We start from the raw sequence: 24,114 nt of genomic DNA, 5'->3' as shown, positions 1-24,114 counted from the left end.
CACTTAAATATTAATATTTTTTTTCAAACAAACTTTATTACTTTACTACTAATTCTTCATTTAAAAAAATAAACTCACACCAACAATTTTCTTTTTTTTTTTAATTCATGACATTTAAATGCAAAAATTATGTGATAAACTGATATCATTATCCTAAATTACCAGATTCATCAGTGGATTCCATTTTCAGTTCTATGGGACTGTCCAACTTATTGTGAACAACCAATGCAGACCTGACAATAATCAATTTCCTGGCACTGCCCTCTTGCTGCACATCAAAAACCACACGGGCAGGTGAAATATTAGGCTGAGAACAAAAATTTGCTGTTTTATTTAATTTTACATGAATTGGCGAAAAAACATAAACAATAACTAAAGAATTAAAAAAGAAGTGTCTGCTAATCATAATATACTGGAAACTAGGTTGTAGTAAAAATCAATGCAAACTGAAAAATGAGTTTTTTTTTAATTAATGCAATGGTTAAGGTCTTTAAAGTTATGATTAACAGTTTAACCTTGTTTTTAAAAAGTAATTCTTCTATGTTTTAAAATTTTAGCATTATTTTGAAAAGAAATTCTTCTTGTTTCACATAACTAATTATGGCTTATTCTCTTTTCAATACCACAGAAGTATGCTTGGTTCAAGAAGAGATGGCTCAATTTAAAAAACAAAACAACAACTAGTGGTACTGTGTAGACAGCTCAATGCTCAACTGCTTTTCATTTGTCCACCTTTTTTAAACACAACCATTCAAGATTTTTTTAACATCTTCAAAGTCTCAGAAAATGTTCAATTTTTATCACAAATTTAATTTAAACTAAAAGGACTTCAAATAGAACTTTTATCTTTCAAAAGAGCTTATTCTAACCAGATTTTGTTTCTCAATCAAATTTCATTTCAATCTCATGTTTGTACATCAGCTCACATAGTCATGTAAGTTGCAAAGACTCTTCAGAGTTAATGTAACAGGTGACAGTAGGCCTACTACCAGTAAGAAAGTAAGGAACACTAAAGAGTTGATAACATCAATAATAGGATCAGCTAATTCTTTAAAAAAAATGAGACTAAAAGAGGACTTGAAGAAGAACAAGGCATGAATAGGTTCTTCCTAAATGACTGCCAGCTAATACAAGAAAGTGAAAAAGAACCAACAGGTCAAGACGCTACTTGATTCAATACCAAATGTTACTTACAGGTGCCTGTAGCTCAGGGTCAGCGTGCCTGAAGTAGATTCCAACTTTATCAACTGACACTGGAGAGAGTCTCATCCAGCCCTCCACAGTCACAACTAGCTGATTGGTGTGCATGGCATGAGATTTCTATAAAATAATGTCAGAGATGCAATGAAGATTTTGTCAATGTAGTATATGCAATGCAAACAAAAAAATGTAATAAAAAAAAAAAAACTGAAACTGAAAAAAATGAAATCAATTCTCCAAAGTCACAATCCAACTGTCATAACTAATAGTCACATTTTGTTCTGTCACTTTGAAATGGAATCTTAAAACTTTAAATCATTTAAAAAAAAACATTTCAAATTTCATGTCATTCATATTTTGCTGATTGATTCTGTCTCCTCTGAATGAAAAAGTATGACATATGAATTATGTTTTAGTAGGTTTTTTTTTGTTTTTTTTTGTATTGCCAATATAATCTGATATTTCAATTGTTTAAACCATTTATAAAATTACAAAAACTAAAGAGATTTCTAGAGCATGCTGACATTTCTAAATAACGAGATGTCTTATCAAATATTTCTGTAGTTGCCAAAATGTGTAAAATAATGAACCATGTTGATCAACTATTCTTTTTAAAAAAAAAAAGGTTTCAATTTTTATCATTTAAAATCTATAATTTGAGAAGAATTGTTCCTTTAATATTTTGGCCACATGACATCCTTGTTAACTGTGGGCCATAGAAACAGATGACCTTAAAATCATTTGCCTTTAGGTTGCAAGGTCTGAAAGGGGAACTTTACTTTTTTAAAATTTACTTTGTGTGACTGAAGTATTTTTATAACTCAACTCAAAGCTTACCTGGTGTCTTAGTTTTTCCCTTCTACTAAAGTGAAATGGTTTGCTCTCCCCTGGCTGAACAGTCTCCCAGTTTGAAGTTATAATGTTAGCACTTTCTAGAAGACGGCTGGTTCTGTGATCTTTGGAAGATCTGTATAAAAAGTGCAGTTTTTATGTCAGATTTATATCTGAGCTATGAAAATGTATTTTTGTTATTGTGCCAAAAATAAGAGAACAGCTGCTAAAACAACTTCTGTTTAGAACAAGAAACCAGTTTGACACCCTATGGAGGAATAGTACTCCTTTCTTCTTATCTTATCAATTTCATATGTTCCTTTCAAAAGAGAAGATAATTATATCCTATGTATATCCATGTGTTAATCTAGTCGTGCATTCTAATTGGCGACTTAAATCCACTAAGTATTTGGTGCTTTTCTATTGATTGAAAGTATCCATTACGCCTCAAGGCTGTGGGTGGACTAAATCTAAGTAGTTTAAAAGATGGTATCAAGCACAGTCACAGAAAGAGTGAAAACAGAGAGGACAGAGGAGTGGTGGTAGGTGAAAAGGAGTGACTAAGTGATTCTGGCCTACTTTCAAGTGAGCACTGTCCTACAGAACTTTATTTCACTTTGATCCAAGAAGAGTTCACAAGACAAAGAGTTCTACAAGGTCATGAAAAAGGTTTCAAATTCTTCAAAGAAGAAGATCAAGTGAGGCTACTTGATGCACAGAGATAGGGGGCCCTCATTGAAACTTGCAGAAATGTGATGTAAGAGACTTGGGAACATCAATTTTGTTTTTTCACTTCCTACTTACACTTTGAGGTTTAACAAGAAAAATAAAAAGAAGAAAATACTTTTTTTAAAAACAAAGCTTTTACTAAGTGTATTTGGATCAGTCATGTAATTAAATTTATAATAATAATAAATCTGTGAGATCAGAATATTTTAAATATTTTTACCAATTGGTTTTGTTAGCACAATTTCATGCTTTTAAACTTCTTGTCTGGTCCAGTTGGGAAAGGGAGGGAGGGGGAGGGAAGAGAAAGGAGATATCTGTGCAAATGTTACCATGATCGCTTTTAAAATGCATTTATTTTTAAAAAGTACAATCAAGTACAATTTCTTTCCCTTGTTCAATATAAAACAAAATTTTTAATTACCAATAGTTAATTATCTAATTGGTTGATTTTTTTTTATTGATTCTTATTCTGTCAGGTAAAATAAATAATTGTGCAAAACTTCAGCTTGATCCAAGATTGGGTGTGGGAGAAATAACGTGTGTACAAATCTTTTACCAGACAGACAGATATAGTGAGTTGATACAAGATTTGTAAAAAGAAAAAAATACTTTTTAAGTTTTCTGTCTGTCACTTACTTTGACGGAGTTGTGGTGGCAGTCTGAAACCTTAACACACTGCCTGTATCATTCCTGATAACATAGGGAACAAATGGCAGCCTCTTATGCTGAGACTGAGATGGAACTCTTGACAAGCCATCATGACTACTGGACGATGCAGTCCTGGTCACTTTAGACTTGTCTCTGTGCTGGCTAAAGTAGTCTTCTGCCCAGTTGTCACTTGTTTGTTTGTAGAGGTCAAGCAAGGTGGATGTTATATTCAGATTGAGAACATCTTGGGCTGAAAAATAATGTTATATAGAAGCTCTAGAGATTAAATTGTATATTAATAAATATAGTTCTTACGTACTGCTTACATACCTTTGAAACTCCTTTTTTTTTCATAACCAAAAAAAAAATATTGTTCTTTTGAAAGCTTAAGGGTTGAGGCAGCAATGGCAAATGGTTATTGTAAGTGTAACATAACAACTGTTACATAGTGTGTCTGTGGAATGGTGTGAATGTGGGTTGAAAGAGGAGAGTTACAAAATGGAGTCATGTAAATGAGGTTAATATTGACATACAATTATTTGTTGAACCAAGATTAAATTTCTCATAAAAAAAATTGATTATTTGGACAATTTTTTGGGGCCCAAAATTCATGGGAGTTTTATACTTTATTTTATGATACCTATAGGTAAATCCAGTATTGGTGTTAAGTAAATAGGCATTTTTTTTTAAATCTTTAGTATTGTGAGCGTGTTGAGTTAGTCATGTGCAGGGTAATGTTGATATAAGAAACAATGAGATTAAGACAAATTTGTTATTTTAAATATTCGACAGTGACACGAATGATTTTAGTTGGTTAATACAGACTTAAAAGGCAAATGTAGATGTTAATGAGAATAATTATTATGTATTGGATATGATTCTTGTGTTTCTTAGTACATGATATGGAGGAGTTAGAATTTCAAATTGTTAACATTATTTTTGTAAACTGACTAACGGACGTTCGATATACATCAAACTTGTAGACAAAGGGGGATGGGGGTGTACATGCGCAGCATAGTTTGAATGTGGAATGGTGCCAATGCATGTTGAAAGAGGAAGAGTAGGATGTGGAGTATGGACTGTAGAGTTATGTAAACGAGGTTATTATTGACATATTATTTGGTGAACAAAGATTAAAGTTCTCATAATCTACTATTGATGGATCTGTTTGGTGTATGATTTAGAGTCTCATAATAGACGTAATAATAACCAACACAATGGACAACAAACTAAAATTGTACTTCATTCTGGTATATTTAGAGCTGGACAGACTCAGTGATGTCCTATAATATTAATGAAACTCCTAATCTCTACAAATATTCCAACTTGAGCCCATCAGCTAAGCAGTCAAGTGAATTTAGCAAAACAACTCTGCCCTTAAACATAGTTGTTGCAATTACGAGTTCACTGAACATCGTTGTAATACTCTCCTTACCCAAGGTTTTGCATGGCATACGTAACTTTGACATTTACAAATATCTTTAAATCAAATCAATACTAAATAATAACTTACCTGCAATTTGTATGGCCAATTTTTTCTCAGCAGATTTATCATATTGCTTCCACTCAATCAAGGACCTTTAAGATATACAATATGAATACTTAAGATACTTAACATTAAAAATGTTCGTTTTGGTGTAATGCAAAATAAAATACATAATATTAGCTTTTAATAAGTAAACTTTTAATAAGTACATATTATATTTTAATGATTTGAAATGATCATTTCCATTTAGAAAAACATTAATTCTTAAAGGTCTAGAAGTGCACTCACTTCCAAGGCTCAAGACAGGGTTCCCAGCCCGAAAGCTTTCTATTGTAATACTCTCCCATCAATTTGAATGAAGATTTCCCTTCAATGTTTGGCTCTACCTCTTGTTTTACATTCAGCTCTGTTGGTGAAATGGATTTTTAAAAAATTGTAAGCTTAACTGTATTGTATACAAAGGACTTATAGTTAAACAGTCAACATAAAGATAATGAAGTAAAACCTGGACTGACCGTTACAGTAAAGTTCAACTAGAGGTATGTCAACATCACCACAATCATCAATAAGTTGAAGAGAGATACAATCTGCTGTTAACTGAGACCAAAAATAAAATAATACAAAATCAGCAAGTCCACAAAGAAATGAAACAATCTATAAAAAAAAACATAAAATTATTATATATCTTTGTTTTATTTGTAGTCATGGTGGCACATGGATAGATAAACAAGTTAACAAAGACAAAGCTGACTTTATATCCTAGCACAAAAAAGTAATGAGCAAAATTTTGACATTTAGCCCAATCATCTTTTGAACATACCAGTATTGATGTCACTTGAAATTGACCAGATCCAACAGAGGGCACTGGACTTTCTGCTTTATTTCCTTGGAGATAGCTGCCCTTTTCTGTTAACCATAGAGCTGCTTTGTCTACATTCCAACTGGTCTTTGCAAGGGCTTTACGAACATCAGGCTCAGCATACCCCAGTTCAAGAAGTTGTAAGACTTCTTCATCTTCAGTGAAAAAAAAAGTAGAACTTTCTTTGTCTTCAACATTACTTTTAAAAACAAACCATGTTTAAATTCTTACCATTGCTATGAGAAACAAAAGAAAACAATCAAATATTTTCCCACTAAAATTTGACTTGATTATAAAGCCCTTAAACAGTAGCTGTTAAACTCTTGAATATAAACCCAAGTGAAAACTGAGATTTTTTAGGACATCCTTAAGTCCACCTAGTTTACTGAATGATCTTAATTTATTGAGGAAAGTAAATACAATACATTTTAACCTTATACCTGATGGCCCCTGAACTTTATTTGTTTGTTTAGTTCCCCTGCCTCATCTTCTAATGCTGAAAATCACAAGTATTTCTAACATGTTTGTCAACCTATTGACTGACCTATATTGTCATTGATAGCATTATGAGGAGGAGGACTCCCACCCATCATGCTCTTGGTGATATTGTCCTCAAAAGAAGCAACCTTCTCTGATGTGGCTGGTGCAGGGCTTGGCTTATCTGTGGACTCTGATGATGCTGAACTGGCAGAGGCCTGCTGGGCCTGCAGTGCCTGCTGTGGCAGGGAGTTGATGATGGCAAGAAACATGACTATGTCGTGGTAAGATACTCTGATGTTAAGAGTCTTCAAAACCATCTGCATAATAGAAAGTATTATTTTGTATGTATCAAGTAATTAAAACAACATTTTTCAATAAGAAAAACAAAAAATTGTTTTTGCATTGCTTTCAAAAATCTAAAATTAATATGTTTATTTTCTTTCAAATAAATCATAAATGTGAAAACATTTTCTTTATATCTAAACAAACAAAAGATATTATATTTTCTTAATGTTTTCAATTACCAACTAAACTAGTATTCAGTTACATACAAAAAATGGATGAATGTGAAATTGAATTTTTGCATTGTAGGTAGCAGTGATCGGATTCAGTACTGAAAAATCTACTTTTTATATCTGCAGAAATCTAAACTCTTATAAGTGTTATATACCTTTTATGGCAAGACCAGATGGCGGTAATGAGTTAAAGGATTTGCTCCTAGAATTGTGTTCAAACTAAATAAATTACTTGGTCATTGTTGAACACTTTAGAAGAGAATTCCTTTTCTCAGCACATTTGTTTCTCTTTATGCCAGAAAATGAATACAAACATCAAACTTATTAAACTACATAAAGTTAAATAACTTCTGCTTACTTCCAGCACCATTTGTCTTCTCTGAGTATCTTTCAAGACCAGTAGTCCCGTAGCATTAGGATCCGGCTGGGGGAGTGGGTTGGCATTCAGGTCAATGGTGATGGAAGTCGGATCAATGATTGAGAGAGCGGTGTCTTCTTCATCTTTCAGACAACAAGAGAAAAGCTCCAAGCTTTGTAAGGAACAAGAGAGAATCTTGTCTTGAGCCTGTGGCTTGTAGGTTATCACAGCTGTATTCTGGAAGTATCAAGTTGGTTAGGGCTTTAAAAAAGTGATATTTAATTTTGAAAACACTAGAGAGGCAAAAACTCTCCAAGGTTACTGAAAAAAAAAAAGAACTGAAAATAGTGAGAAAGGAATCAAAATGTATTTTAAACGCACTTATTAATTAACACATTTCTTGATTCCTTGCTTACACCCTCACTGCCTGTGACAGCATCTTTTTTATTGACCAATATTTGCAAGTTACTGCCACATATCTAGCATAGCAGCATTTTTACCTATCACCAATTCAGAACTGCATCAAGAAGTGAAAGCAACATGAAAATAATTTCACCCCTTCACTTAAGTTACCTTGAATATAACAGCGTTAGTATCCATGGATGTGGAATCTTCCACAACAACAAACTGGGTATCAAAGAAGTTTAACACAAGTCCAAATGAAACCTTCACCTGAACAAAAAAAAATCATTGGTTTATTGAATAGCTTAGATTAACAAGTAGTGTGAATACAAATATGTTGCCAAAGTGGGGGAGAGAAAAATGAGTCTAATGTCTAATGCAATGAGTGTGGGGATTATCTAGGGTCTGAAGGTTTTTGCCTACACAGCACTTCCAAAGGAACAGCAGAGACTGATGCTGTTTGGTATATAATTCTTAGATAGATTCACATAGCATTAAACATAAACAAACAATACATAGATGTGAAGAAATTCAATACCAATAAATACATAGCTATATTTCATTTGTGATGGCTAAATTTTAAGTGTATTAAATTATGTATTGATCCTTAACAAAAAATCAAGTCAATGGTGCTATAAAATTTACTTTAAATGATAAAATTTACCTCTTCAACCATGGGACCCCTTTTTGTAGCAATGCCTCTGGACACAGTCAGAGGGCTCTGATTTTTAACAGACTTGACAAATATGGGCTCAGTAGGTGTGACAGGACTTTGTATGGGCTGAACAACTTGAAAACAAACAGAAAATGTCAATGAATCCTATTTATTACTTGGATATGACAAACATAAGGTAAACATCTAAGTAGCTAAACATTCATTGAAGCCTTGGATGAGAGTTTCCTTGAAGACCAGAGGACCTTAAAGCAGATGACCCATTTAGTGACTTAAAATGAATATGTCATGTGTCCAACTTCCTTTGCTCTTCTTAAGAGCCCTTACACCTGGGTTGATGGCTGCCTGGTTGTATTAGAAACCAGCACACTGAAAGAGGTTTGGGCTAGGACATGATCATTTTCTACAAAACAGAGCATCCAAAATGTATGAAACAAAACAAAGACAGCTTCTTGATCGTATGATTTAATCAATTTGACTAATTATTTGCTGGTACGTTTATTACATGTAAAATTAACATGTATTCTTGATATAGATCTACTTATAAAGATCTTCTTCTAGATCTAGAATCATGATGTAATCTCTATTAGATTTATGTAAAAAATATAAGCAAAGCTGAAGTAATCTATCAATAAACGTAAGGCAACTTAAAATTTAATAAACAACTGTTGTTTTTTTTTATTGAATACTTCCAATGATATACATCTAGGCCATTAAAACTAGACTTAGAAGATGATGCGCAAAATTTTCCTGAACATTAATTGAATCAATAATGCTTTACAATCAGAAATTCCTGAATGTGAGAATCCTTCAATGTTTGATCTAGATCTAAATATAGCCTCTAGCCAAATTAACATTTATTTATTTTTTTTACTTTGATAAATTATTAAGCTTAAACTAGAGTTTTCCCCTTAACTTGTGGCCAATGAGCTAGAAATTCTTTTCTCACTGATATACAACAACTGTTAAATTTCTAGGAAAATCGTTAGAGCATATTTGACAACCAGGTTCCTCCATGAAGGAGTGACTTGAATAGAGGTAATGTAAAAAAAAAAAAAAAAAGCCTCACATGGCTTACAATTAGAAACCTGCGTTTAGGAAGTCCTAAATTTTAGATTCATGAGATGCTTTCAATTAATTTCAAAGTGAGTATATTTAAAGACTTAGGACATGAATACCTTTAGAGAATGGATCTGGTGGTTCTTTTGACAAATACTCTTTCATAGCCAGGAGCCAATCAAACACACACATGAGGCGGACACTGTTCAATATGATGGTGAAGTGACTGCTATCAGGACTTGATCTCAAGTGCATTTTCATCTGAAAGTTTTTGTTCTCTGTGGAACCAGGGGATGGCTGCAGAATGCTGGTGAAAACATTGGGTCTAGCATTGACTGGTTCAGCTAGAAGGTTGTCATGTGCAAAGGAAACAAACCAAGATTAAATTTGTTTAAAGTTTATCCAGAACATTAATAAAATATTAGTTTAAGTAAAAAATAGATGCCAACAATATCAATTTCACTAACAAATGTTATTTTGATAATTTGAGTTTCAGAAGCAGCAATGAAATTATAAGTTTAGCTTACTTACTAACCCTATGAAAGAAAGAAAAGTTAATTACTAAAATGTATATTTACAAAATTAAATTATTTTGCTTTAAATCTATAGCATTTATAACAATAACAATTACACAATAATTGAAAATAAGATGGCCAATATGACAAGTATAATTAAAATCATAAATTAAACAATATAAATAAAATATATGTATGTAAAACACCAACCTTTAAATCGTGTATCATAGACTTTAATTTCATCGGAAACAAGGTCTACTTCCTTCAATTGATTGGAAAAGCTACAGTAGGATAGCTGGGAATGAATAAAGTCCAGCAGAGCAAGAGACTTCTCTGGTACATCAGGAGAGACAGGGTGTGAGTGCAGAAGCTCAACAGTTACATTTCTTAGATCTATTACCAAGTTTATCCCTTTCCAAGGTTTGCCAGTTAAAATTGTCTGAAATAAAATTAAAATATGAATAACAACATATGAAAAGGCTTCGATCTAAACATTTTGCTAGGTAAGTTCAGTGAGCTTGTATAACATTTATATATCACAGTCAAAAAAACATTTTGCCTTCTAAATGATCTGTTACAAACATAAAGCCAAACATACACATGTACTGAACATGTTTGAGCTAGTTACAAAACAAATATAGATAAAATGATTAAGTAAAAATATAGAACTGCAAAAGAATTAAATTTGAAAGTATTGAAGCAAGTAATCCATCTGATCCTCATGTGAAGGGAGTTCTAAACCCTTTAAAGAATAAACATATAATTTCGAAAAACATGGGGAACAATCAACAGAGGTGACTCAAAGAATTGCATGAATCTTTGCAGAATATTTGTCGGAATCAATTCCCTAAGATACTCAGGCATCCCCTCATTTCATTGATCACTTGACCACAAGTTCTTGAACTGTATGGTGACATACATGCACTACACATAACAGCAGGGTTTCTGTCCAGGGCTTTTGCGAGAGAGGATTTCAACCTCACAAGCCCTTACTCAAATGGAGTTTGATGATGATGAAGCATCATAACAGTGTTGAATTGTTTTAACAACGGCCAAACAAAAAAAAAGAAAGAATCTTTTCTTAGCTTCAAACGTAAGCTTAGATATATTCTTTAAGGGATATACCAAGTTTGAGACAAAAGATGTCAAAGCAACAATATACTTGACCATTTTAATAAAGATGTTGAATACAAAACACTAATTATATCTGTGAAAAGACTGAAGAAGAAAGGAAGAAAAAAACGTTAAAAGAATCAAAGCAATACCACAAGAAGGTCTAACCTAACATCTAACTAAAGACCATCTGATATACTATGAAAGAGCCAGAATGCTAAATATTTTAAAGTAATGATTAAATATGGGCAGATGTTAATATGAATATATTGAGTGGGCAAACATGATTTTAGGTCTCCCTGATACCACCCAGCCTCTAAGCTAATGGATAGGTCACATTTATCCCAGAAAGTAATGGCTGTTTGTCACTTTCCTGTCCACCAAATGATATTCTCATTCAAAAGTAGGAATAGGAACTATAAATTAGCAAATATATTTTGTTGTCACCTGAATGCTTGGGTTCTGAAGACTAGACATAAGTGGACGTTGGAACTCTTCCAGCTTTTCTCCAAGGTTATGATTCAAAATGCCCCGAACCAGTTCATACTGGCTTCCATCTAAATGACAGTACACAGAGGAGAGTTTGCCATTAACATTGAAGTCTGGTGCTGTGTGGCTTACGTCCCCTTCAAGGTTCCTTTCAATGTGCAGTTCCAAAAGACACTTTTCTTTAAGCAGCTTTCCAGGCTAGGGACAATACAATGACGTGGTGTTACAAAGTCTGAAGTTTGTATATAGTGAATTACTATTTTTATGTTGCCAGTCTAAGAGCAATATAATGATATTGAAGTTGTTACAAAATATTATTTTTTACTTATTCATCATTATCATATTTAGATTCGTCTGCTTTTTTTTTAAATTTCTATTTAATTATGGAAGATTTAGGTTTCATAATACTAGTAGAAGCAGGACCTTACTGTGTCAACAGTCCTGATAAGCTTAACTTTATAAAAATAATTAAACTTTAATAGTCCTGGACTAAATTATCTGTTACTTTGTGCTAATAGTTGCCAGTTTCAAATTTACATGAGATTTTACAGATAAATCAGATAACAAAATAAAGATGTATACTGAATGACTACTGATGGTGTATTATATATTTATTCATAAATTTCACTATCAGTCATTTCATGGTTCTCATAAAAACTAAAGCCATGTCACAGTTCATTTAAGACTTCCAATGTATTTAGAAACTAAATATAACAGGGTTTTCATTATCAGATTGAAAGATGCTAAAAATAAAACCATAAAGCTTTTTATTTTGTACTTTTTTTTTAATTTATTTAATTTTTTTACATGAACTACAAAATTGAAAGAAAGAAAAATATAGAAACCTCTCTTTCCACCACAAAAGTAGAAAACTCCATATCTGTTGACAGATCTCCATGCTTGTAATCAGATTTCCATATACGTTTGGCTGTAAAGAGATCCATGTCAGACAGAATCACAGAGATAACATCCAGAAGACATCTGTGATCTTCTTCATTGTTGTCACCTTGTTCAGAAGTAAAACCTTTGTCTGTTTGGCTGTGGATTCAAGGGATCAAAAGTGTTTTAATTTTAAGATAATAGAATATCTGTCTAAGTGGTATCAATACTAAACAAGCAAAATATAAAAAAAAATATTATTTTGTTTAAAAAAAAAAAAAAAAACTTATCTAATGGAAAGAATTCCATACATGCAACTATATTTCTCAATAATGTATAAGTTATTTCCCTTGATATCAAAACAAATATTTAATTACCTATAATTAATTGACTAATTCATTAATAATTGATTCATGTTTTATTAGGTACATTGGTAATTGTCAAGAGTTTCAGCTTTTTACCAGATAGACAGATAGATAGACAGATAGATAGACAGATAGATAGACAGACAGACAGAGTAAGTTGATATAAGCATTGTAAAAAATTCACAAAAAGCATGATAAAAATGACATACATTAATTGTCATTTGTAGCAGAAAAAATGTAATGGTAAACTATTTTAAGTTATTCCAGAAGAACGGAAAGTGTTTTAATTGTAAATGAGCAAGACAAAAATCAATGTCAACTTACTTGAGACCAAAAGTAGATTCACTGACATGCTTACTGCCAGGCCGACCTGCAGTAGAAAACATCTCAAGCCCCTCAAGGCGATAGTCACTGTCAAAACTACCATATATGCTCTGGGTCATGGGATCCACAGACCTGCTGGCAGGTGACAAGGATTCATTCAGGGTACTTCCTGCCATACTTCTGTGAACAATACCTTTCTGAAAGGCAGAGGCATTACCACTTGAGTAATGGTCAGAACCCTGTGGAACAGAATAATTACTGAGTAACAGCACTAGTAATAAAAAAGCATTATTTATGTTACACAAATCCCAAACATTTTGTTTTATGAGCCCTTTTTTAGATGCTTCCTTAATTTTTGTTTTACTATAGAAGTGTGGTGGAGATGTAATATTGTAAATGCTTAATTACTATATACCATTATACTTTTCATTTTACTTTAAAATAGTTCATTTTAAGGAAAACTTTTAAACAACTAAACTATTTACAAAACTTTGTTGTTTTTCTCAATGATGAAGTAGGATTATTAACAATCTAAACATTCCATCTGGAACTCCTCAAAATCTACACTTCTTTTCCATAGTTAGGAAAGAGTTAATGAAAAACATAAATATTTTTCAAGGCTTTCAGGCTTCTGACTTTTCATCAATATTAGAACACAAAAATAGAAGTCATGATTTCTTGCTGTCCAAGGTAATTGATTCTTATAGAAAGGTTCATTTTATAAATTGATTCCAATGAGGTTTCATTTTAATACTGATTGTATATAGAAAGGTCTGCAGGCTTCTTTTTCGTTTCCTTTCTAAAAAAAAAGTTGCCAAAAAAATGAATTTTATTTTTTTTTATACATTTAATTTTACCTGAGAATGTAAACTGGCCTCTGACTTAGCTCTCAATGTGCCAGATTTTCCATCAACAAGGAACTGATTCTTCAATTTCAAGTTGCCTAAATCTGCCACAAGAACACAGTTGGTCATAGAACTATGTGGAATCAAAAGTATGGGTGAGACAGCTTCAATGTCCAGTAAAATCCTGGATCCTCTGGTGGCTATTTCACTGATCTGAAGAAACAATTTCTCATTACACAAAGCAAATATTTAGTTGTTCTAAATAGGTATTATTAAATTCCTATTTCATATCCTTTTAACCTATTAAATCATTCATTTGGGCGTCAAAACTGTGAAGGTGATGTGTGGCCAATACCAAAAGTGTTGTATGACTAGAAAAAGAAGAGAGTTGTGATGAATCAAGATGGCAGGCATGGTTGCACCACTAACCTTTTTCCCAACTGAAGCTGCCCTCTGTCTTCCAAGAAGATCTTGTAACTGTAGAAAATTTTGAGCAAAAGCTATAAGCTCTGACTGGAAACGGTTGGTATGGATGTAACGAACAGAAGACATCCTTAACTTTAAGCTCATGTCAAATGTCCTTTGCATTAATGGATCTGGAAGGCCATATCTAGTTTTTGTAAGAAAAAAAAAAAATAGCAAAGGTATGTAAAATGCTTTTAGAAAGTAAAGTTATAAAATGAAACTTATGACTAAAGGCAAACTAGAAACCCTTTTGATAGCAATGATACCAGCCATCTTTGTATTCTTAGGAAATGTGATTGCGCTCATGGCTGACCATGTAGAAGGAGTTTTAATTTCTGTTCAAGTTTGCCAGAAGACAAAAACCTTCCACCTAAGTGTCTTGTGTCAATATGCTTAAATGTTTATATTTAGTATACATTGTAAACTTTTTCTTTGAAACAACATGCATTAAATATAATAGCTTTAATAGCATCTTACATTTTTTTGTAATATCAATTACTCAATTATTCAGGATTTTTTTTTTATTAAAACATTTGTTACACAGAAAAAGATTTTGTTTTGGATTGTTTTCTGATGAAATAAACTCAAAATTAATTTTTTTAAAAAATCTCCTGTACTTCCAAATAGAATCAAGAAAACTTACTTAAAAAAATGAAATTCCACCACCTGTCTGCCGGTAGACACAAATCTTTGCCTGTATAGCTGGCCATGAGGTGATTGGTCAAGTAGTGAAAGACTGCCCAGTTGACCATTTAAAGAAAGGTTATCATCTCTGATTTCTATATGTGTCTTGAGGTCAGCAGCTGTGGTCTGGGCTAGCTCGTACTCTGGTTTATTGAAGATTAATGTGAAGCTCTCTACTTGAAAGTTGATTTCTGAGTTTATATTTTCTTTGGCAGCTGGGATTGATAGATTGCAACAAATCATATATATCCTTACTAGTTGTTGTTTTTTTATCTGATGTTAGTTATCAAATTCAGAAGAAGATTAAGATCTTTCTGAATAGTAACTATCATTTAACATATTATTTAATTATTAATGTAAAAAAATTATATCAACATGTATTTTGAGCAAATATTTAAATATTATTTTGTAAAAAATTAAATAATGTTGTTTTTTTTATATTTCATTATGTTAATTACTGTTTTACAATATCATTTAATAATAATAATAATAATCTTTTATATCTGTTTGTAAATTATTGTCCTTCTATACAATAACTTAATTCTTTCTCTCATAATTGACGATGCCAACGTTGATTTGACCCCCATTAATCTAAATAGATTTTTGGATTTATAAACTACTTTGAGTTGTGTAAAAAAAAAATGCTTTCTCCTACAATGTGATACCAAATATAACATTTTCTGATAACAAGCAAAAAAAGTAATTGAAGTTAAATCATAACAGGATAGTGAAATACAAATGAGCAAAAAATAATACTATCAAAATGAGGAATATAATTTTGGAGAGAAAGAGTTAAGCAAATTACAATCATCAACATTTATTTTATCTACAACTTACCTTCAAATTTAGCATTTTCTTTTTGCTGAGTGGATGCTTTGGCTGGTTGCTCTGTGACACTGATGTCATGTACTTTGGCTCCCATTCCAATGAAATCTAACAGAACTACCCATGTCTGAAGGTTAATGGTGGCGTCCAGGCATGCAAAGTCAATATTGATGAACCTGTTGGTCTAGAACAAGAGCAAAAGGGGTGTGTAAGAAAGAAAACTTTCTGTTAGTAGTCTCCCCTGAATGTAGGGCTTTGTCTCAACTCTTCCTTGCCTAACCAAAATAAAACAAGCTTATGTCCATATATGTCTACTTCAAGTTACTGAGTGTAGCTTTGATTTATCCATTTTAGGTACTTTTCAGTATTCTATTCTGTCATGTTCTTTTTCATCTTTTTTTTTTTTCACAAATTGTGAAGCTTAAGGTTGGGGATGAGATGACAGCCTAGGCATTGTCTGATTCTTGTTTCTTGCACAGCACCTCCCCACACCCAAGGGTCTAAAGGAATGGTAAGTAAGCAATACAAATTTGGGATCAGCAAAGTCTCAGCGTCTGCAAGTGTAGCACTCAGAGCTACAAGCCCCTGAAGGTTCACTCACTGTCTTCTGACCTTTTCTCAGGGTTGACTCCTCAAGCATTATTATTTATGCATATCAAATAGCTTCTGACAACTAGTCCTATTCTTGGCCTTCATATTAAAATCAAATATTTGGTCCAAAAAAAAATATTTGCAATGATAGGAGAATGAACAAAGGCAAGTATCTGGCCCCTAAACCAGAAAGCTTTGGGCAGAAGGGACTCATTAACCTTGGTTTGCTACATAATGAAAACTCTGAATCAATTAATAACTATAATGTAAAATGGTGTTTTCAGATTTTGTATTGTCATATTAAAATATAAGATGTACATAACAGGTATAAAAAACAGATTAAGTGTAGAATGATTCCAGAAAATCCTATTGCTCTCTAGTACCTTGTTATATTTCTCCACAAACTCTGGCTGTTTCTTATCCACCAATGTCACATCAATGTGGACTAGTTCATCAGCTCTTCTCTGTTGGTTGATTTTGTGTTCCCTAGCTACAGGGCTAGGTGGAGGTGTGTATGGACACTCTCCAGGGCTGAAACAAAAAAAAATGAAATTTGGTTTGTCTTTAAAGCAAATACTTTTAAGTTTCATAACATCAAAAAATTATATTTAGAGTGCATTTAATAACACAGTAGGATATACATTAAGCTATGAAATAAAATTGCTTGGCTTCTGGGCTTAAGTCTTCGGTTCTAATACTAATATGGATTGACACACTGGTGAGGCTGAATTCAATTCAAAATGTTGACATTTTAATCTAAAGGTAGCAGAAGATTGTTGCACCAACTACAAAAAACTCTCCTGAGTCTTGGTCCACAGAAACTGGTGAATGCACTTACTTGAAACATGTACAAAACCATCACATTTCCAGAAGGATTTTAGTATCAAAGAAAAACTAAAGCTGAAATCAAATATTCAAAAAGATTTATTGGATCACAGTAAACAAGATTTGTCAGCCTACCTGTCTGGGGACTTTTTTCTCTGAGAAGAGACACCTCCTTTGTGAGAGTGCTGCTGCTGGTGACGTTGATGACAGCTGGTTCTGTTTTCAGTTTAAAACATTGTGTTGGTAAACCAGAGACAATTATATTTTGTTATTAAAAACTAAATATCTCAATGAATATACCTAGAAATTAATATTATTATTAATAACTTATTAACTTTCAAATCTACTTATGTAAAAATAAATGTAGTTAAGGAAAACAAGTTTTTCTACCACTTTTTTCTAAATTTTTTTTTCGTAAGCAAAAGTTGCTTTGTAATTTAGAGAAATAAACCTATCAAAATTTTTCCTGCTCTAATTGGACAAATGAAAAAAAAAGGGCTGACACTACTAACTATACTGGTACCTGTCTACAAAGCTGGATGGTAGTGAAGGAGGCATCACAGGTATGGGTGCTACAATGGTACTGTCAGGACAAGACTTTGACATCAGGGCTTTAGGTTGACTGTGCAGTTTTTCAAGACTGGAAAAAGAAAATATTTTTTTTTTACAATTTTTTAAAAAAATATTTTTGCATCTTTCTTGTTTTGACATGTCCACTGTGCTATGATCCAATCTCTTTTGTGGACCTGTGGGGGGAGGGAGTACCTTGCAGAAGGTTTCCTTGCTGTCTTTAGATGCGTAGCAAACACAACTCAGTTCGAGTTAGGTTCAAAACTTAAGCTCCATTGATTGATAGCTAAGAGGATTGTGCCAATCAGCCAAACATCACATCATATGCAATAGTTGTGCTGTATGACTCAAGATGAAATTTTGTAAAAATGTTTTTCTTGGGAAGAAAAGAGAATGTTGAAAAAGTGATTTATAGAACTCAATGCCTACACTAGAGTTTTTTTTAAGTTACAGAGTAAGTGACCTTTATTTGCAACTAATTCTTATGAATCTTTGTAGCACAAGCTTTAAGAGAGATAAACTCTTTATCAAAGCACCTGCTTGCTTAGACCAACTCACTTAAATGACACAGATGTGTACCTTAATTAATGGTAATATGCGGAAAAATATGCAGGCCGCAACTGGGTTTGCATAGTCATGTGAAACACTGCACTCATCCTAATATTCAGAATTAAATACACTGCCATTATTATTGTTATTTATTATCTGTCATAATCCTTGTAAATAAAAACTTTTTATTGATATAAAATTACTTAAAATGTGAATGAAAATAAAGAATTTGAAGCTCAACTTACATATCCTTGGACTTTGATGGACGTGACACAATGATCTGTCTGTGTTTAGAGTCAGGAGGCTCCAAAAGGTCATCCATCTGAAGAGCTTTCAGGTGAAGGTTTATTCTTGTGCATGCCTTGTCATTCTTCTCATACTGAACAGCAAAGTCATAGAGCTTCAGGTCTACTATCCCTCTCTCTCCTTCACCAAAATCTCCCCTGAGTTCCACTTCAAACAAAGGCACTTTGAAATCAAAATGTTTGGCCAAGAAGCTATCATTTTGGCCTGAGTCTGATGAATTAATTACATTTGGCATACTTTTTGACTTAGCACCAGGCAGATCATCACTTAATTTATATGCCATTTTGTCTTGCTCAATGACATCAGCTAAATTTAATGTAGTATAGGCACTTTTACTGTGCTTTGTTGATTGTGTTTTGGAAGACTCTGCATCATAAGTTAAATTATCAACAGTTTTTAATATTTGCTCATAAACCTCTTTAGATAGATTTAGCTTAATGTGGTTGGAAATTTGAGCTTTCACTTCCAACAAGGAAGAAACCTGAAACATGTCCTGCTCAAAGGATTCACTGTTGGAGCTGCTTGCCGGTGGAAACTCAGGAGCCAGTCCAAACATGCCCTCAATCCTGGAGGACACGTTTGGGTTGATGTAAGGGTTGTCCATCTCCTTCTTACCAATGGTGAGATCCACAGAGGTGTCATACAGTATGGGCACACCAAACTTCTGTGTCAGCTCTGACAGCTTTGAGCTGTCCAGCCCAACAGTGACCATGCTGAGCTGCTGCTCAATACATACAGAGTATAGATTCATGTTGGTCAGTGACAAGTTGATCAAATCTTGATTAAGGCTGGGAGATCTGCTGGAGATTTTATCAACATTGGAATTGTCAATGACTATTTCTCCAAGATGGGCCAATAATACCTGTATTTATAAATAGTTTTTTAGATTATTAATTCCTTGCAAAAACATATATGCATAAAAATTCAGTTTTAAAAAATGTTTACAAATTGCAGAGAAATAATTATTGAAAGAAATGTTTCAATGTGTTAAATAGTTTAATTGGATGATTTGATAGATTCCTAAGCTGCTGAAGTATGATTTTATGTTGAAATCTTGGTTGAGACTGTCATATGTACTTTATATAATCTATAAACAAACAGTAAATCTGCAAATATGATACTAAACAAGATATCCCATTAGGTTCTTTTTAATAAGATTAAATTTAACTAGTAAAAAAAAAGTTATGTTTCAGGCCTCGCAATCTATAGGGCTGATGATGTAAAGGTCATCTGTTTCTGTGGCCAGCACAATGATCACCCACTTTAATTTTCCCTAACTAATGTCAAGTACACAATAGAGCTAAGTGGACTCAGAGATGCCTTATTGATTTCAAAATTCAAAATCCCAGTCTTCACCAAAATTCAAATCAGGGACTACCAATTTGGAAGCCAAGTGCTTTACCACTCAGCCACCACATCTCCTTAAACTTAACTAGATAACATTTCAATACTTTCACATTTTGTGCTCTATGTGATACAAAGCCACAACACGGAAACTACCCAATACGAAAGCAACATGGTAACAAACCTGTGGACTATTTGATGAAGGTGGGAAGACGAGAATTGGTGACTCCATCCTAGCATTGATAAGTATGAAACTCTTGTTAGCTTCAATGGCAGAGGTTCCTTGGTAGTAGGACATGTCCTCCAGTAAGATGGTGTTGGTTATGTCCCCCAGAGACTGATCTCTCCTAATAGTGAAGCCAGCAGTGGAGGCATCTGACAATGAGGCATCCTTGTCACCTCTGACCCCTACAATGCCCATGGCTACCTCAGTGGCTGCAGTCTTGATGGTGGTGTAGACTTTAGTCATATAATCTTTAAACTCAGAGACGCAGTCCACCATCTCGTCTAGAAATTTAGGACAGTGGACATAGGTCAGTGCAGCCATATCAAACTTTGCCTCTGTAATCTCTTGATCAGATTTGGAGAGATCATTTAGACTGGCATCTAGTTCCTGCTGAGTAATAATTTTCATTTATGAAAAAAACTATTTAGGATTGTGTGTTAAAATGAAAGAAAGTGATTGAGACATAGTAAGCATTTCATCTAAAAAGTTTTTATGGGATGGGGTAACATTTGATAAGTCAAGACTACCATTCCCAAAGTCTTTGGTTCAAATCTGATGGAGACCAGAAAGTGTAATTGACTTTCCCAGCCACAAATTCTAAAATTGACTACTGTAAATGGTGAAATATAATTTCGTTTCTCTATAGTTGTAAGACAAATAAGTTACAGAGAATTTCAATTTATCTTTAACTCCTTCAGTGTGGCATTACTCTTATGGAGTAGCTTCGCTAGCACTGGTTAGTGCGACATTACTGTCAGTGAGAAACTTGGTGTATAATATTTATTTCACTCTTTTTAATGTTGAACTTTTTATTTCTTTTTTTTTTTTTTTTGTCTGAATGTGAAGGTGATTGTTGTTTTTGGTAGGAAATAGGAAATAGGAACAACACGTTAAAAAAAAAGACATTGTTGTGTTAGTTGTTCCTATTTTTTAGTATATTTTAAGGGACCCAAGAAAATGTAAAAAATACTATTTGCACATTTGTTCATCTTTTATGAAACTCAAAGTGATAAAATGTGTTAAGTTTTTTCAATTTTTCAATATTTATGGATTGAATGTACAATTAAAAGGTTAAATTTTTCATTAAATCCATTTTTCATTAATTTCTTTTACATATTTCTTTTTTCCATGTTCAGTTGAAACCTTTTAAAAAATATTTTCTTAAATAAATAAATTTTTTTACACTTTTTATAGCCAATGCATTTCATTTTCCTTTAAAATAAAATCAAATATTTTAGATTATATAATAACATTAAAACGTTACATTAGTTTTAGTAACTCTACCCCCTTAGCTGATTTTTGTTTATCCTAGAAAACACCATTTTTCAATCAAATAATTCAGACTGAAAGAATTAAATGACAACGTAATTTTAAAATGTGTAAACTCAAATGATCCTTTTTAAAAGAACATTTTTGAAGGAAAATCGGAGCATAGTAAAACAAGACAAATAAGGACAAAAATATACTAATCCTAGCAAAATCAAAAAGTTTTAAATTGGTGCTTATGTCTCTTTGAAAACAAATTATATGAAGGAGTACAATAACCATCAGATATTGTTGTCTTTACAGACTCCCAATCCACTCTGCAAGCACTTAACAGCAGCACCCCAAACAGCCCAAGAGAGTTGACAACACCAATTGTGATAATAAATCAGATGATGTCAAAATTAAATATTAATATAATACTACAGTGGATCCCTGGACACATTGGCATTATGTGAAATGAAAAGGCAGCTAAACTATCAAAAGCAGGATCATCTATGGAACCAGATAGACCTGTTTACTACCTCACCCTGAGGTCAATGTTAGTCAACAATCACAAAGAGGAGTGGCTCAACCAATGGGCATCAGGAAACACAGTGATGTACAAAGAAATGACTATGCCTAACAAACTGGACAGCATTAACTTCCTACCCCGCAAAGAGCAATATACAATCTTTCAACTAATAATTAAGTTACCATCTTAACAAAATAAATTCCACACAACTCCCCCTTTGTAGACACACGCCCACCCTTATGAAACCATATACCATATTCTCTTTGAATGCCCCTTCCTAATCCACCTTAGACAGACCCTACTACCACTACAGCCCAACATAACCAACACCCTGTATGGCAGTGCTGAACAACAGAAGAGAACAGCACACTATTTTTCCTTGGCACAGTCTGCAAAAGAACTCACAGCTCAGCATCAAAAAGCTGGCTAGAAGAAGAAGAAGAATGTCTCTTTGATTAAAACAAGATAGTTATTCATTAATTTTCCAGTGTTGTATTCTACCAGTAACAACTAAAAAAAACTATTTTCTAGTACAATATTCTACCTGTGGTGGCTTTAACTGCCTAGTTTTAATGACAAATGTACAGGCATTCTTCTTATCCTGCAATTCCGCCAGCAAGGGTTCAGCAAAAACTCTGTCATCCGCAGCTGTCCTGAACATTTCTGAAGTAGACGAGACCGTGGAGATTGCAAAACTTGTACAGCAAGGAGACATTGGAAGACCTGTTGACGCATCCACTTCTTGAAACTGACCAATGCTGACCACTTGACGGTACAGCGTGCCTTCTGGAGTCACATCGAGCAAGTGAAGGCCTCCCAAGCTCCCATTCAGTTCCCACAACTCATCTTTAAAACAATAAAGTTAAAATTCTTTTAGAAACTGTTCAAATGTACATTCATTTAAAGAGCTAGTCACTGTTTCTTGTTTTTTTTTTTGTGGAGTGTCTGTGAATGATGATGAGAGCCTTTCCATAAAAAAAAAACCACTAAGTAAGGATTTTACTATCACAAAGAATATACATGACACCAATCACAAGCACTGACACAATAATACTTTTGCTCATTTGGCATTGAATAAAATCTAACTTTCTGATGTAAACTTCACATGCAATGTGTTAGTGAAACTTAGTATATTTATGTGCTTATAATTTGTAAATTTTATAATGTATTGAAATGTGAAATGAACAACTGTAATATCCATTTCCACAAGGATAAGAAAAGATTTTTTACATTTTTATGATTACTCTTAGATTCACTAGATTAACTGTGTTATTGTTTTATTTATTATCAATGCACTGCACACACTATCCCCGGTTCATTCCATTTGATATTGTAACAAAAACAAAAAAAACTCAAAATTTCTACAATATATTCACCATATTTAGCCTCCAACTTAGCACAGGACAATGTAGCTGTAGCAACTTTACGGGCTATTTTTAGTCCAGAATCAGATAAAAACTTGACCATCATTACATTTAGACGTTTAAAATCAGCATTCACAAGTAAAATATCTTTGCTCTGAAATAGCATGACAAATGAAGAAGCCAAGAATAAAAGATAATATTCAAACAATCTACTCAAAGAATTTGAAGTATTTGTAATACAAGTAAGTAAATAAAAATGTACATTTTAGAAAATTCTCCTCTTTCAATATTGTAAGGATCATGACAATTAATTGTACAAAGATTTTATTCCTGTAAAAAGTAATAAATAATCTCAGAATTAGTTTTCTTGTTTATAAATGAAAAACTTTGTAAAACCTATTGGCAGAAGGGTGGAAGCTTACATTGGCACCATTAAAATTCTCATGTAAATTTCACTGATTTTGAAATATCTATCATTGAACAAGATAAATATTGATGTTTTAGCAGGCTAGGTATATTACAAAATGACTCAAACTTAGCAGATAATGGGGTAGAGCAGCGGTTCTAAACCCTCTGAGCTCGGCGACCCCTTTTTACAATCACCCACTCTGCAGTGACACACACACACACACACCCACCCCCACCGGCACACACAGCAGTAGAAGGATGGACAAAAACAATTAATTTTTTTTATGGTCTTAGGCAACCCCTGGCAAATCGTCAATCGACCCCCCAGGGGGTCGCGGCCCAGAGGTTGAGAACAGCTGGGGTAGAGTTTAGATCTAGTCAATATTCACTCATAAACTAATTAAGAAATG

The 24,114-nt window shown here is 33.1% G+C and overlaps 1 protein-coding gene across 8 annotated transcripts in view; it reads right to left on the bottom strand.

Moving 5' to 3' along the window:
• The window catches only part of LOC106056458 (intermembrane lipid transfer protein VPS13D-like), a 75,351-nt gene that overhangs the window by 30,700 nt on the left and 20,537 nt on the right, over positions 1-24,114 (bottom strand). For 7 of the 8 annotated variants that reach the window (XM_056031567.1, XM_056031569.1, XM_056031570.1 and 4 more), the window contains exons 29-56: positions 23,309-23,450; positions 22,477-22,778; positions 20,114-20,545; positions 18,525-19,447; positions 17,684-17,800; positions 17,296-17,376; positions 16,719-16,866; positions 15,757-15,928; positions 14,879-15,134; positions 14,200-14,380; positions 13,783-13,983; positions 12,926-13,164; positions 12,203-12,395; positions 11,316-11,555; positions 9,966-10,194; positions 9,360-9,584; positions 8,173-8,297; positions 7,680-7,778; positions 7,107-7,343; positions 6,298-6,550; positions 5,715-5,908; positions 5,410-5,491; positions 5,183-5,300; positions 4,922-4,986; positions 3,397-3,658; positions 2,038-2,167; positions 1,195-1,320; positions 163-307 (exon numbers count right to left, since the gene is read on the bottom strand). In XM_056031567.1, the coding sequence (XP_055887542.1) occupies positions 163-307; positions 1,195-1,320; positions 2,038-2,167; positions 3,397-3,658; positions 4,922-4,986; positions 5,183-5,300; positions 5,410-5,491; positions 5,715-5,908; positions 6,298-6,550; positions 7,107-7,343; positions 7,680-7,778; positions 8,173-8,297; positions 9,360-9,584; positions 9,966-10,194; positions 11,316-11,555; positions 12,203-12,395; positions 12,926-13,164; positions 13,783-13,983; positions 14,200-14,380; positions 14,879-15,134; positions 15,757-15,928; positions 16,719-16,866; positions 17,296-17,376; positions 17,684-17,800; positions 18,525-19,447; positions 20,114-20,545; positions 22,477-22,778; positions 23,309-23,450 (5,917 nt within the window). The remainder of the gene's footprint in view (positions 1-162; positions 308-1,194; positions 1,321-2,037; positions 2,168-3,396; positions 3,659-4,921; positions 4,987-5,182; positions 5,301-5,409; positions 5,492-5,714; positions 5,909-6,297; positions 6,551-7,106; positions 7,344-7,679; positions 7,779-8,172; positions 8,298-9,359; positions 9,585-9,965; positions 10,195-11,315; positions 11,556-12,202; positions 12,396-12,925; positions 13,165-13,782; positions 13,984-14,199; positions 14,381-14,878; positions 15,135-15,756; positions 15,929-16,718; positions 16,867-17,295; positions 17,377-17,683; positions 17,801-18,524; positions 19,448-20,113; positions 20,546-22,476; positions 22,779-23,308; positions 23,451-24,114) is intronic. The other variant, XM_056031568.1, reaches the window with a different exon arrangement.

The sequence above is a fragment of the Biomphalaria glabrata genome, chromosome 6 (assembly GCF_947242115.1).
Source record: "Biomphalaria glabrata chromosome 6, xgBioGlab47.1, whole genome shotgun sequence".
Taxonomy (NCBI): domain Eukaryota; kingdom Metazoa; phylum Mollusca; class Gastropoda; family Planorbidae; genus Biomphalaria; species Biomphalaria glabrata.
This window is presented reverse-complemented; position numbering and strand designations above follow the sequence as displayed.